Source organism: Cucumis melo, chromosome 9 (genome assembly GCF_025177605.1).
Source record: "Cucumis melo cultivar AY chromosome 9, USDA_Cmelo_AY_1.0, whole genome shotgun sequence".
Taxonomy (NCBI): Eukaryota; Viridiplantae; Streptophyta; class Magnoliopsida; order Cucurbitales; family Cucurbitaceae; genus Cucumis; species Cucumis melo.
The window spans coordinates 2,095,676-2,111,251 of NC_066865.1; the positions used below are offsets into that span (position 1 = coordinate 2,095,676).

Here is a 15,576-nt window from a genome sequence, read left to right on the forward strand (position 1 = left end):
TCCCTTGTGCGTCTTCCTCCTCATCTTCCTCTTGCTCATTCTTGTGGTTATTGATTGATTGTTTATTGACAAACTCTCGTGCTCATTCTTCTTCCCACTTTCCAAATTGTTTATCATGAGTTTCGGGATCTAAGATAGAAATAGGAGGATTTTGTGTTGTTTCCAGTACGTAAGGAAGGTGAAAGAGAATAAAATGTGATGATATGAGTGAAGAGTACGTGCAAAATGGAACAAAGAAAGTAAGTCTACACAGTACAAGTGGTGTGAGACATAAGTAAAATGTTAGTATTCATAGTTTTAAATCCCATATCATTCAACATTAATACAACGTATGAATCACATATAAATAAAATGCTCATAAAATTTGAGAAACCAAGATGATGATTTTAGGGTTTAAGTGCCTTCTAACTTCCTCTGTTTTAACTGTAAGGAGAAAAGTTTAAATTGACAAATGATGGTTTGAAGAAGGGGAGAAAAGCACAAAGTTGCCCTCCATGGAAGCTCAAGACGACCATAAATTGAATTTAGCTAGGCTAGTGATCCTAATTAAGTATCAACATTCGTTTCTTAACATAATTATGTTGCGTGATAAGTTAGCTTCATATCACAAAACCAATGGCACAAATAATATATTAGTTTAATTATATTCAATTTGGTATAGTAATTATATGTGACGATGACACACCATTCTAAATATAAATATAAGTCATTTTCAATTTTTTTTTTTATCTAGTTATTACTATACATATTTTTATAAAGATTTATGGTTTGAAGTGAAATTAGATTTTTGTTGAATGCTATATTTAAAATTTATTGGCATGCAACTTCTAAAACATAATAGATATATACTAATTTATTCAAACTTTAGCAACTAAAAAACTATATACAAATATTATTTTATGTTATTTGAGTTTAATTTCACAAAACAAAAAAAAAAAAAAAAGACATATAAAAATTTAATAAATAATTTTTAAAATTGCATATTACATTGCAAAAGAAGTCTAGAAAACATGAATTTGACAAAAATCAATCACTTTTGATAATTACCATAATTGCAAAAGAGTCCTTACAAAATTGTTTGTTTACATTTTGGGACGTAGGAGTGAAAAAATGGCAAATGCTAGCAATGAGATAAAAGCCAAAATCATGAAGTTTCCCACTTCCATAGCTAATTTCTACAAGAAGAAAAATTAAGAAAGATTATTTGACATTTATGGCATTTCCATCATTGCCCTTTTATTTTATTTTATTTTATTTTATTTATTTTTTTAAATTTTTTTCCCTAAAAAAATTACCCTTTTTATTTTCCTACTTATTTGAATTGGGTAATTAATAGATTTGAAGTAACTATACAATTTAGGACCTTACCATTTATAGGTTTTTAGTACCTAATAATGGTTGTGATTAATCTTTATTGTATTTTATTTTAAAAAGGAAATAATATTTATATCATTAATTTTTTAAATAACAAATTTACCCAATCTTCAATATGTCGTATTTGCTTTTTAAATCAAGAGTTTATGTTTTCCAAAATTTTATTTTAAAATCAAAACTTTTTTATTTTGAAATTTTAACACATATATCATTTGTATAAATATATGGATTATATCAGTTAAAAAATAATAATTAATAATTAAATATGTATGAGATTTTTATAAAAGATCTTTTAAACAATATAACAACGTACCAACATATTTACACCCTATAGAACAATTTTAAAAACACAAAAACCTCACTAGCCTACAATGAAAAATATAAAAAATATCTCGCCAACAACGCATGTAATATATTTATAAAAATTTATCTTTTCTACGAGTAGAAAAATTAAAAATAAAGTCAATGTCCAATGAACTATAAATTAGAAATTAAAGTCATTATTAAATAGGAAATTTAAGTAAACCATAAATTATTAATTGAAAGTGGCTATCACAATAAATAATTTAATTTCTCATAAATTATGAGAGAAAAAAAAATTTACTTTAATTATAAGTTCGTTTGTCTAAAATACAAGTTGTCATGTAATTTATTTATTTTTTTAATTCTTTATATTCTGTCATTTGAGTGAACTACTAAAATGAAAAAAAAAAAAAAAAAGTGTAACCTAAGATACATCAAGTCAAATAAATAAATTTATAATAAATTTATAATGGTCTTTTCATATATAATTCATACATTATTAATAACTCATTAATTGGTACAAATTTTGGTGCCTTTCAAATTTCATTTCTTAAAAAGAAATATACTTTTTTTTAGTTAATTATTGACCCCAATTTCATTTTACACTCTCACTTTCATCAAATTAAAAATTTAAATCAATTACCAAAAATTTAGAAACTTTCTTCTATAATAGAACTTCCATCTCTAACTAAAATTAAGATCCCTTAGACCAAGTCTCATCCAAAAAGTTTAGTTAATAGATAACATTTTTTAAATGAGTTGAAATGTAATTAAAATTATAACTAATTTCATATTAGATATATAAATCGGACCTAAAACAGTAAATACAAATACGAAGTAGTGAATATCGTTAGGATCTTAAATTGAAAAGAAAAAGGTTGTGGTGATGGAGGGGTGGTAGCATCACCAACCAAATATTTGTTTTGAGTGAAGACAAAAATTGGGAATAATCGTTAGGGTTAGGCAGATGAATTGAGAAAAGAGAGATATTTATTTGATAATTTGTTTTTTCCTATTTTTTTCTAAAATTTAGTAAATGAAAATTTGATAATTCTAAATGTGTTTATATCTATACTAGGAAATATTTTAATCTCATACGTAAAGAATTGTGCATTTCAAAGACCATCACAAAAAATAGAAACACCTTTCAACATCCAAAGATATCCATCGCCATCCCTATAAAATTTCTAAAACTTTTTTTTTTTTTTTTTAATTTTCATAAAAGGTTTTCAATTGAGATATTCTTCAATTGTAAAATTAGGTTAAAAATACTTTCATTTTTATAAGTAATATATATTAGACAACGACAAAGAGGGTCCTACAACCCAGAAACTGAAGCACACAACAGAACAACAAAACGTTTAGAAAATAAACCCCAATAACAAAACAAAACAAAGAACAAACGATGAAGAGACACAAGAGTTAGCATAAACAAAACACACAAAACAAACGAAAACAAAAGAAAAAATAAGAGAGGCAAGAAGAACAAACTCCACCACAACAAGCACCAATATCCTCAAGCGGGAAGTAGCACGTGCACGAGTAAATAACAATTAATAAAATCTTAAAATTTTTGACTGTAACGATTTACTCCATGAACTCTAACAGCCTGGTCTCTAAAATAAATAATTGTCAAAATTATTCGTTAATTTTGATTATTTTACAACGTAGACTTTTTAATTTTTTAAAAAAATTATTTCTAATTTTAATACTAATTTTAATATTTGAAGGGCTCACGTTTTCTTTTTTCTTTGTTTTTTCTAAAACAAAATGTATATATATATATATATATATATATGTATATATATTTATATCCACACATACGTACCATATTTTCTTTCTCTTAAATAATAAAAATTTTCTAACATAGTTAGTCTCAAAATAATTTTAATCCAAAAGTAAATTATGTCTAAAATAAAAATTGAAATCAATTATTTCTTTACATGAATTTACTTATACAATAATAAACTTAGAAAAACGAGTTTAGTTTTAATATTAATAATAATCATTTTGGATTATGCAAACCTATGAAGTTGATTGAACTCAATGGTATAATTATCTGCATCCACTCTCATTCAGTCATTTTTATTGAATTTTTCTCATCCTAATTTTAAAATAAAATTTCAAAAAAAAAAAAATCAAAATCAACTTGCTAATGATTATTATTACTCTATTACTTTTTTTTTTTGGGGGGGGGGGGGGGGGGGGGAGGGAAAGTCAAGTTGTACATAATCATTAAGAAAGTTTAGGAGGATATTATTAATACCCTTTCATTAAGGAGAGTTTAATACGTTTAATAGGAGCCTAATTATCCATTAAGGAATTTAAATATAAACAAACCATTGGTACCAAATTAAGAGAATTTAAAAAGAAATTACACTTTTTTCCCCTTTTTTTCCCCACCAATACATTAAAACTCATTATGCAAAAATAATATTAAATCAATACCGTCAATTATTCTCTTTTACCAAAGGCTATACATTAGAATTTTAGTACTTTTTAGATTATTATTATTGTTGTATAATTAACTTTTTGATAATGACTAGTATTGTTTTAAAATAGATTCTTGCTTTAGAAAATTATATGTTTTTATCCTATGACTCTTATTGTTTTATAGCTCATCCCAACCACACAATAAAAAGATTAAAAAGAAAAGAAGAAGTTTACAAATTGTAATTTGATAATTAAATATACTTAATGCAATCTCAAAATATGTCTAAGTTTTTTTTTAATCTATTAACTAAAATTTTTATTGATATCAACGGATAAAATTAACATTTAGTTGAAATAAAATATATTAATTTAATCGACTTGTTAATGTATCAATAAGTACAAGATTTATGATTCAAGTTTCCTAATTAACTTCGATCGTATAGAGTGTATATTTTTTAAAAGTTTGCATTGTTTATAAGTAATTTTGAAAAGGAAATATACGTAGAAACAATGGGTTTGCATGTGGATAAAATTAGTTTCTATTATTTATGATTTCTTTTTTGTTTGAAACTAAAAAAAATAACAATAAGGAACAGTGTTTATATTATTTTATTTTCTTTTTAAATATAAAGAAACCAAGGCATAAAACTTTGTGCATAATGATAATAATAAATAGCCTTGATACTCTATCTCTCTTCATATATATAATATATATCATATAGTTTGGTTCATTAATTACTTTTACAACTTTTTAATTTTGATGCTTTTTAAGACTTAACATAAGTGTTTATCCTTCCACCTTTTATCTTCAATTTCATAACAAAACTTTCAAAATTTTAATTTTACTCATTCTACCTTTTAATTAAACTTTATGCAACTTTATTTAGTCTTATCGTAAAGTTATTCTAACATAGTTTAATGTCCATGTGTCATATTCCTAAGTTATTATAAAAGTGAGGATGCTTTACGATGGATATATCTTAAAAAGTCTATGTGAATGTAAAAGTTAATTAAAAAAATCAAAGTTGATGATTTGAAAAAGTTCAAGAAGAAATGGAGTATAAAACTTAATAACTAATTAAATGATACTACACTTAGACTAATAAATAAAATGAGATGTATATCACGAACGAATAATCTTTAGAATCAAGTTTAGTTCATCAATTAAAGAAAAAAAAAATACCATATTGAAAAATTCAATTCAAACTTACCATAATGCCGTGTCAAAATCACTTTGAGAGTCAAAACTAACCATCGGTAGTTTGAAAAAATCAAATTCCAAAATACTTCAAAAATATAATTTATAAGCCCTCATCATGTTTAATAAAGGTTTTTGCATTTTACCTTCATGGTAAGGTTTAATAACTAAGTTAATGTCATAATGAATCAATTCAATTAAAGACATATTTATATCCCTTGATCAAGATGAAAAGTTGGAGTTTGTCATACTCACACATGGTTGGACTTAAATATATATATATGTATGTATGTATGTATGTATGTATGTACAAGTACAAAAAATCAATGAATTAATTAGGGTAAATAATGTTGTTTGCATCAAAATTAATTTTAATCATTTGTAATTATCTCGCGTTTGTATCGTCTCTTTAGTTTGAAAAATACTTAAAATGCATCTTAGGTTATATTCATCTAATCATAATTTGTCACACGCTTATATATATATATTAGTTTTTTAGTATGTATGGTGGGGAGTGATATGCACATAGACATTACATTTAAAAACGATATTTTGTATTCAAGTAAAACTCAATGATTAGATGAAAAAAATTTAAAAATTGCTAAACTTTTTTTCTTAAATAAATAAATAAACAGATATATATAGCAAATTATAAAAGAAAAAAAAGAGAGAGAGAGAGAGAAATAATGTTATTGATGAAATCACATTTTTCCATTCCATTGGATTATGGTACATATAAATTTAAAGCTAAGCCATATATATATATATATATAACATTAATCTTTGAATAATTAACTATTTGAGATTTTTCTATATACAAGTATATAGTATTTGAAATTACACATAATTAATTAACTATACCCCCACCCCTAAAATTAAACAAAACAAAAATCGATCTACTAAGAAAAAAAAAAGGCCTATTGAACTTGGCTTTTAAAAATATTTTTAATAATTCCATAGACTTTCAAGGTCTAATGGATCATCAGAAACCAATGATGGGTTTTGATCATCATCTCCCTCCATCATTCCAATTCCATTAGTACTATAACCCGAAATCTCCACTTTTGGATTCATCAGCATTCTCATAATTGAATTCCCATAACCCGAATCCGCCGTGTTCGGTAAAGGAAACGGCAACAAGGCTGGCGCCGGCGGTAGTGCAGAAGAAGAAGAGAAATGATGATTATAAGTATTAGTTCTGAAATTGTAAAGCTTTGTATCACCACCACCACCACCACCACCACCACCGTCGTTGGAGAAGCAGGAGACGTGCGATGCTGCACGTGCCTCACCGGTGTAGGGCGTTTGCGATTGCGAATATTCCATTAACGCCGGCAAAGCAGGGGAATTGAAGGGATTGTTGTTCATTGTTATTGATGGTAATAGTTTGGACTCCGTGGAACTTTTGTTGAAGATTCGACAAATAACCCATTCGTTCTGTGAATTTTAAACAAAGTTAATAACGAAAAATTAACAAAAGAAGAAAGTAGATTTAGTTAATAAGAAGTAATTTAGGGGGAACCTTAGTGGTGGGCTTGATGATGAACTTGGGTTGTAAGCGAAATTCATGCATAACCCAGTTGGATTTTTCACCTTTAGGAGCTCTTCCTTTATAAAAAACCAAAGTTTTCTTCATACCCACAAGTTTTTTTCCTCTAAAGATCTCTTTATCTTTACCAGTAGCTTTCCAATAACCAGAATCAGTAGCTCTGTTTGTTCTTAGCCCTGTTGGGTATTTCCTGTCTTTAACACAAAAGAAATACCATTCTTTTTCACCCATTTTCGCCCTCCCTGCTATTATCAAACAACAAATAACAACAAAAGAATTAAATTATGAGGAATGAATGAATGAATAAACAAATTGGGGTTAGTTAATTAAATTACCAGGCAAATCCCAGGGCTCGGATTTGTTTAAATCGGCATGGCCAATGGCGATGGAGGAGAAATTGGGGTTTAAGACTTTGGGGGAGAGGTAATGAGTGATTAATTCTTCATCGGTGGGATGGAAACGGAAGCCGGGAGGTAAATCGATTTGTTGTTCTTCGTTATTAGTATGATTCCAGAAATTGTTGGTTTGGGTTTGGGTTTCGGCCATGGTGTGTTTTTGGAAATTGGTAGAAGAAAAATTCATGGGTATTAACCCCAAGGGGGATTAATATACACCAACAAACGTGCTGCCTAACACAACTAATTTCGTGGATTTTTTCAAACTTTTATTTTCTCTTAAAAAAATATTTGATATTTGTCGTCATCATCATCATCATCGTCACCACATTTATATATACATATATATACGGATTTGGATTATTCTATCTTTTTCTTTAATTATTATTATTACATTTTTTTCTGTGCTGTTAATTTTTCACACAAACTTCAAATTTTTATATTTGTGGTACATAATTTGATGCCAACAAATGTTACTTTTGAACCATAATAAAAAAGAGAATCAAAATCCATTTTCAACATAGTTTTGTATGTAAGATAAAGGAAAAATCGGTTTTAATTTAGTTTATAAATTTCAAAATGTTATAAATTTTTCTATGGATAATAAAGTACACGATGAGATTTTATTATAGTTAATGAATAATGAGTATTATTCAACGTAGACTATATTCATGTGTCATTGTTTAACATTTATTTTCTTTTATAGTTTAATTGTAAATTTGTTTTTTATAGTTTTAGTTGATTTTTTTTTATTATTATTATAGATGAGGTGGGAGAGATTGAACATTTGGTCTCGAAGTTGAGAGGATATGTTTAATGTTAGTTGAGTTATGATCATTTCGGATAATTTAGATGAAGTTAAATTTTAGTTCTTATATGGTTTATAAATTAAACTTTAATTAATATGATTTGATAAGACCCTCATATATTGCTTCGATGGTAGGGTCTATTTATGAGGTTTTATAAAGTCAAAAGATCAATAAATTCTAAATTTTGAATCATAAGATTAAATTCTAACATTCTCCAAACTATAAAAACTAAATTTGTAATTTAACTTTCCGACTACATATTACCTTTTGTACTATGATGAAAAGGAATTAAGTATAAAAATATAAAAGTAAATTTAGGTCCATTTGAATTTCCTCGAGAGAAAAAAATTGCTTTTATTTAAATTCTTTTGATGAAAATGATTTATATTAAACTTTAAAAAGTGTTTTAAATTTTATTTTAAATAGTTGTCTAAATGCTCTATATTTTTTTTAAAATAATAATTTATTTATGATATTAATTACTTAAAAATTCAACCCAATATATCTCTAACTTTTCGTTTGCACTTTCTATTGTTGATTGACGACACATAGATGTGTATTGAGCACTTACTACATAGATTCTAGTCACTTCAAATTAAACCTACATAAATCGACACATTTTCCCTTAACCTTAAAGTATACTCCAATTATGATCATGTTCAACTTAAGTTATATTGTCTCAACTTGAGTTGTATTATATATATATATATATATAATGTTTCTTATCAAATCGTGAAATGTCATCGATCAAACTATGACTCATCTCATGAAACATAAGGAGTTGTTAGGAGGCTAGAATGTGATCAGAATTAAAGGTATTGGAAAATGTGTGTCAAATTGAGCGTGAAACGAGAATGAGATTGTGAAATGTCAAAACTGTAGAAACAAAATGAGTTTAACATTACAAATTGATCCCAAAACACTTAATTCAAACATGAATTTTCATATTACATTACATTACAAAATAATTTTATTATGGTGTCTAAAAAAGAAAACAACCCCTCAAAAATTTATAATTTGATTCTTAGTTGTTGAACTATTAAAAAATAGTATAAAGCCATCCAACTTTATAAATAGATTATCTATTTATAGATTTTGATGCACATATTCTAAACTTGCAAGAGTACTTGTGCTCCAAATAATTTATTTCAACTACACAAAATAAAGAAGTAACCAAATTACAAGCCATAGTTTCTTTTTTATTTTTTCTTTTTAATAAAACACAAAGCAATCATAACTTTTATTTTAAAGAATGAAGCAGTTAAAATAAAAGTTTTTTTCAAAATTTTTAAAAAATGACAAATTATTTACTTTCCACGGAACAAAACCACAAAATTTATTACACCTCATTTTCTATAAAAAGAAAATATATTATATCAAATATTCTATTTTTTTATAATTTTTTTAAAAATCATGTTAGATAATATTATAAATTATAAAGTAGAGGTCATGCGTTTAATTCATGATGATCACCTACCTAAAAATTATTTTCCTACGAGTTTTTTTGACACCAAAATGTTGTAGGGGTCAGGTAGATTGTCTTGAGAAATTAGTCGAGGTGCATGTAAGTTGACTCGAACACTCGTATATATATATATATATATATATATATATATATATATATATATATATATATATATATATATATATATATATATATATATAAAGTTATAAATTAGATTTAGTGAGAATTACATAAATAATTATGATAATATATTGATTAATTAGTTGGTGAAGAGAAGAGAAGAGAAGAGAGGGAGAGTTGAAGGGAATTAAAAGTCTTGGTGTTGGTTGTTATTTAATTTTATCAAAATAAAGTCATACGCGGTTTAATTTCATATTCAATGACTTTTTTTTGTAAAGCCTCACTTCCTTTTTTTCCCCTCTTTATTCTGAATTCTATATTTTATAATAATAATAATAATAATAATAATAATAATAATAATAATAATAATAATAATAATAATAATAATAATAATAATGGGAGAAAAGAAAACACATATATATATAATAAATATATATTGGGAAGTTTTGTATATATATGTTGCATGTGACAATATTTGGATGTAATTGTTGGTCACATGCACAATGATGATAATCAATGATTGAGTCAGAATTTATGACACTCTAGAAAAAGAAATTGCAATATCAGCTGTACTAAAATAAAATAAAATAATCAATTACACAAATTGATTTGATTGGATGAATTGATTGTTTACTTTCTTTTTTTTGCTTCCCCAGCAGTTTTCATTTATCATAAAACTTTCAAACTTTTACACCAAACTGTTTTATTTACTAAAAAAGCAAAAAAAAAAAAAAACAAAGTTTTTAACATTTTATTTTTCAACTTCTCTTTTACTTCAATGGTAGGTGCTGTAGGAGATTCAAACTTATAAGTTATTTGATGTAAAATTGAACTCTAGGTTAAATTAGATCTATGTCTATAACTCTAGGTTAACTTTTCTTTTTTTTTAATAAAAAAAAAATTAAATTAATACAAAGCTTTAAAACATTGTTTTGATTGAAAATCAATATACAATAAAACTTAGAAAAAACGTGGAAATCAAATTGAGTTTTATTAAGGACAATTTATTTTGATACAAAACAAAATTAATATTTGTTTTATATATTTAAAATATTATATTTATCTTCTTTAGTGCTTAGTAGCGTGTGCTCATTTCTATAATCTCAACCTACGCCAAATTAATTTGTCCATTGCATTGATACCTTGAATTTTGTTTTTGTTCACAAATTTAAATATATTTGGATAACAATAGGAATTTTGTTTTTAATAATTACCTTTTAGATTATATCACGATGTAAATTTTAAATTATTTTTAAATATAATAAAATAAACTAAAGTATTTATAAAATATAGCAAAAATTCATGTTTTATGGAAAAATAAAACATTGATAGACAGGTAAAATATGTTTCATGAAATTTACTATAAATTATATAATATTACAAAAAACAAACGTTATGAAAAAAATTAGTAAAATAAATATTAAAACTTTCATGAATTATAGTTTATATTCAACCTAAAAAATAGTGGGTAACATACAATTATGCTATTGAAAATTCTTATCCACGCATCAAACATTTTTCTATGTTAACGAATTCAATGTGAACATGAGAAATGAACCAATATTTATATTACATTGTACAAAATAACTAGCAAAATAGAGGATTTTTCAAAAATATAAAAAAGCAACAAAGTATTTACATTGTATAGAACAATTCCGAAAACGAAAAAAGTTCAGAGGCCCATTGTGTAAAATATAAAAAATGTTCCGTCAATAGCATTGTCAATAACACGCATAATATATTTGCGATCGTTTAGATTTGGTTATTGTTTGATACGCGATCATTTAAATATGACTAGAATTTATTTTTTCAATTCTATCGTTTAATTTTATTACACGATCATTTAATTTGATTACATTTAAACCTCAAATCTAAACGATTTTTTTTTCAAATTTTGGTACACAACTCCAAACGGTAATTTGTTTTTTTACACGACCGTTTACTTTTCTTTAGACGATTGTTTACATTTAGCTACTACAATCTAAATGATTTTTTTTTCAAGATTCTTTATACATGAACTTTTATTTTTTTCTACATGATTGTTTACAATTGGCTACTCCAATCTAAATGATTTTTTTCAAGATTCTTTATACACGATATTTTAATTTTTTTTACACAATCATTTATATTTGGCTACTCCAATCTAAATAATTTTTTTTCAAAATTCTTTATACAGGATCTTTTAGATCTTGTTCTTTTTTATATAAGATCGTTTAAATTTAGTTACTCAAATTTAAACGACGTAAAAAAAAGAGGAAATGAAGAAACACGATGGAAAGAAATCGCAGCCAAAAAAGAGGAAAAGAAGAAATACGATGGAAAGAAATTGCAAGAAAAAAAAAGAGAAAAAAAATAAATACGATGGAAAGAAATGACAGCAAAAAACAAAAAAAAAAAAGACGATGGAAAGAAATCGCAAGACAAAGACAATTACAGAAATCGCAAAAAAGAGAAGAAAGATAAAAGGAGAAACCTGAAATATTTAAAAAAGGGATAACTGAACATTGTTACACCGATCGTAAATAGTTTGTTGTTTTGTTACAAGTTTCCCAACAAAATATCCTTAGGGCGTGTTTGGGGTGGGGTTTTAGAGAAAAAGGATTAGGAAATTGGGCCAAACCGTGTTTGGCCCAAGGAATATGATAAATAATCCTAATCCCTAAATAACCCTATCTTATCCTATTTTTACTTTCTTGCAACCCTACATTACCCTACCTAAATAACCCAATCTAAATTCTATTATTATTTTTTAAATTACTACAATCATAATCCTTCCCCCAAACACATATTACTATAACACTACTATCATAATCTCTCCCCCAAACACATACTATTATAATACTATCTTTTATATTCTTTCCTCCAAACACATATTATCATAACACTAGGATTATCATAATCCTTTTCTCCCGTAACTCTTTTCCTCCCCCAAACGCACCCTGAATGTATACATGAAAAAATAAGATTTTATGAATCCCAAGATGTGCCGCCACAAAGGCAGATTGAAAACTGAGTCAGCCATCCACTTGGCGGATTCTCATTGGTGACATGGCAAAACTACAAACCAAACATCATTGACCAATTACCGAAAACCCCCAATGATAATTCTACGTGGGACCCTGCTTCATTGTTCCCGACAAGATCCTACATGAGAAGACACTGACGTGGCACAACTTGATTGGTGGTAAAATGCATTATAGTCCAAAACTTGTAGAGAATTTGACCAAAACTTAGGGTTTTGTTTTTTTCTCTTAGTTTGGAAATAAAATTCAGAAGTTAGGTTACGCAATTAGATTAGATTAATTATTGGAATTATATGAAAAAGAGTTAGCTGTGGACTTTGGAAATTAGGTAAATCGAAACGGCGTTGAGGATAAGCACAAAACTTAATTTTGTTTCAATTATAATTAAATTAAATTAATTGGTTAACCCCATGTGTCAAATTTTAGACAACCAGCTTGTATTCACATTGGCCACAACCTCCAATTTTTAAATACTTAAAAACAAATAAAGATAAATCCCAATTCAATTCGATTACGTAAATTAATTTGTTCAAACTAAGAATCTAATCTTAATAATAAAGTACCATAAAGCTTTTCATTTCTAAATTATATACTTAACAAATAACATTAGTTTCTATGTGTGTGCAATGTTTATGGAATCAAAAATATTATTGCTTCCTAGCTGCATTTTTATCTTTAAAGATTTCTGGTTTTAGATTTTAAAAAATATATATTTTTTTTTCGAAACATAATAAATTTTTCTTCAAAAATATTTGAACGAGTTGTGTTTGTATTAAGTTTTATTCTTCTATTGTTTCAAAGAAATTAAAGAACGTGGAACCTTTTAATCAAAACTTTTTTATTGATATGGTCAATCGCGAAAACAAAGTGTCTTATTATTTTTTTTTTCTATATTCCTACTTTTGAAAGTAGGTTACATTAAAAATAAAAGTCTTTTTTTAATTTCATATAAAAAATAGTAGGTAACCTTCCAATTTTAAAAGTATTCTCAAGGTCAAAATAAAAATAAGGCTAAGTTAGAAATACTATTAGTACTATAGAATAAATATACACCTGATAACTTCAAAACCAAATATATGGTCCTCTATCCTATAATTGTTAAAAGAAAAACAAACTTAATCAATCTCTATAATAATATCTTCCAGGAGAGAATTTTATATGTAAGGTTAAGAAAGTTGAAAGGATATATATGAAATTTCATGGCTTTCTATTAGGATACATCTTGATTATTGTGTCGAGATTCTTTGGGAATAAGACTAAACTATACTCTTAAAATCATAAGGATATAATCGAAGAAAATTCCTAACCCATAACATTTAGATCTTAGCATGCCTCATTCATCAAAATAGAGAAAATTAACCTTGGTAGAGGCAGCAAGATCCCGAATGTCTTTCCCCCTTTTTTCTCTTCAAATGTGTTCAAGAACACCTTAGGGTATGAACCCTTCATTAAATGTGAGATTGAGTTTGTTACTTTCGAGCCTTTTTTGGCCTAATCTCGACTCTTCCCAATATGCGCAGTTGGGTCCAGGGATTGTGAATTTTTACGTAAGTTTCCTTCCTTCTTTTATTTAATCCTTTAATTTGCAGAGTCACACAAACTCGATAATTTTATGTATAATAACATACTTTTTTTAAAGAAAAAAACATCTTACTTTTTTTAAAGAAAAAACATCTTTTATTCAAATATATGTATAAAAAAAAACAATAAAAGTTGGAAGCTGCCACTAAATCCAATGATTTTTAGAATATTCAATAATATATATTACCCGATCAAACTTATAACAAAAGGAAAAAAACAAACAAAAATATTATTATTGGAGTAGGCAGTGGCCGGTTTGATCATAAGCTATTTAACACTTTGATTAGATTATGTTGGACTTTTGGAAACCATAATAACTAAAAGTTTCAATCAAATAATTAAACCCTCATTAGATAGCACAAATCTTAATTATTAAAAAATAAATTAAACAGTTGAATAAAGAAGCTTCACTACAAGAAATCTTGTCATGGTCTAAATAGAAGTAGACAAAAATGAAAAGAAGAAGGAAAGAAAACATTAAACATTAGTATACCTTAAATATCCAATAATAAGACAAGAAAATAATAATAATAATAATGGGGGTAAAGACTTTATATTATAAAACATAGGAAAACAAAAGTATAGTTTGTTGCAATTAAATAATGTAATTTCATATGATATTTTAAAGTCAACGAATAAACAGTTGCATATATATATATATGGGATAATGTAAATAAAAGGATTATGATATTGGTCCAAGTGTAACGCTTAGTCACTGCCAAGTTGGTAGCCTATTGTTTATTTAATTTCACATAGGGGAATTTGATTTTGATTTGGTGGAAATTAACTTTGTTGGCTCAGATTATGATTGTATTATTTTATATTATTGACAAAAAAAAAAAAAAAAACAAATTAATACCAACCTGATAATTAATTATTTGGAATTTGTCTTTCTACTTGTACTACATGGTTGAATGTGCGATTGAAATAGACAACTTGTTCACCACGTTAAAAATCAGACTTTCAAATCTCTAATTTTTACATGTTATTAATCTTGATGATTATGTAGGAATGGAAAGATTTCAAACTTTAATTCTCTCGTCTAAATCAATTAAGTTATGTTCAGACTAATTGAGTAATTGATCGATAGTATTATATGGGAGAATTTATATTTATGTTTGAATGGTAATAGTTTTAGAAATATGTGGTTATATATATATATATAATGCTAAATGATTCGATGTTTACTTTTGAAATTTATAATTTGACACGATTTTATATTTTAGTTGGATGTATTTTTAGCTTACGAGCATCCAGTTATTTTCATGGAATAACAATTGTTTGTGTCTACCCTAGAATACTTGGGTGTCTAAAAAACACGTAAGA

The 15,576-nt window shown here is 26.1% G+C and overlaps 1 protein-coding gene across 2 annotated transcripts; it reads right to left on the bottom strand.

The window, feature by feature from the left end:
* Positions 1 to 5,984: 5,984 nt before the first annotated feature.
* Positions 5,985 to 7,448, bottom strand: LOC103498497 (NAC domain-containing protein 92-like). Of its 2 annotated transcripts, none has more exons than XM_008461112.3 (3): positions 7,193 to 7,448; positions 6,831 to 7,102; positions 5,985 to 6,745 (listed from the first exon to the last, which is right to left on the bottom strand). In XM_008461112.3, exons 1-3 carry the CDS (start codon positions 7,437 to 7,439, stop codon positions 6,254 to 6,256), a joined length of 1,011 nt encoding a protein of 336 aa, XP_008459334.1. In that variant the 5' UTR covers positions 7,440 to 7,448; the 3' UTR covers positions 5,985 to 6,253. The 2 variants fall into 2 exon arrangements, with proteins under 2 accessions (XP_008459334.1, XP_008459335.1); XM_008461113.3 differs by having other exon boundaries at positions 6,831 to 7,099; positions 7,193 to 7,446.
* Between the last annotated feature and the right edge of the window lie 8,128 nt (positions 7,449 to 15,576).

What these genes read in the sequence shown, in the direction of transcription:
- LOC103498497 (XM_008461112.3), bottom strand. Translation starts at nt 7,439, where the DNA reads ATGAATTTTTCTTCTACCAATTTCCAAAAACACACCATGGCCGAAACC. An exon ending in CGAGCCCTGGGATTTGCCTG is followed by an intron (nt 7,103 to 7,192) that starts GTAATTTAATTA and finishes GTTTGATAATAG; the next exon opens with CAGGGAGGGCGAAAATGGGT. An exon ending in TCATCAAGCCCACCACTAAG is followed by an intron (nt 6,746 to 6,830) that starts GTTCCCCCTAAA and finishes TAAAATTCACAG; the next exon opens with AACGAATGGGTTATTTGTCG.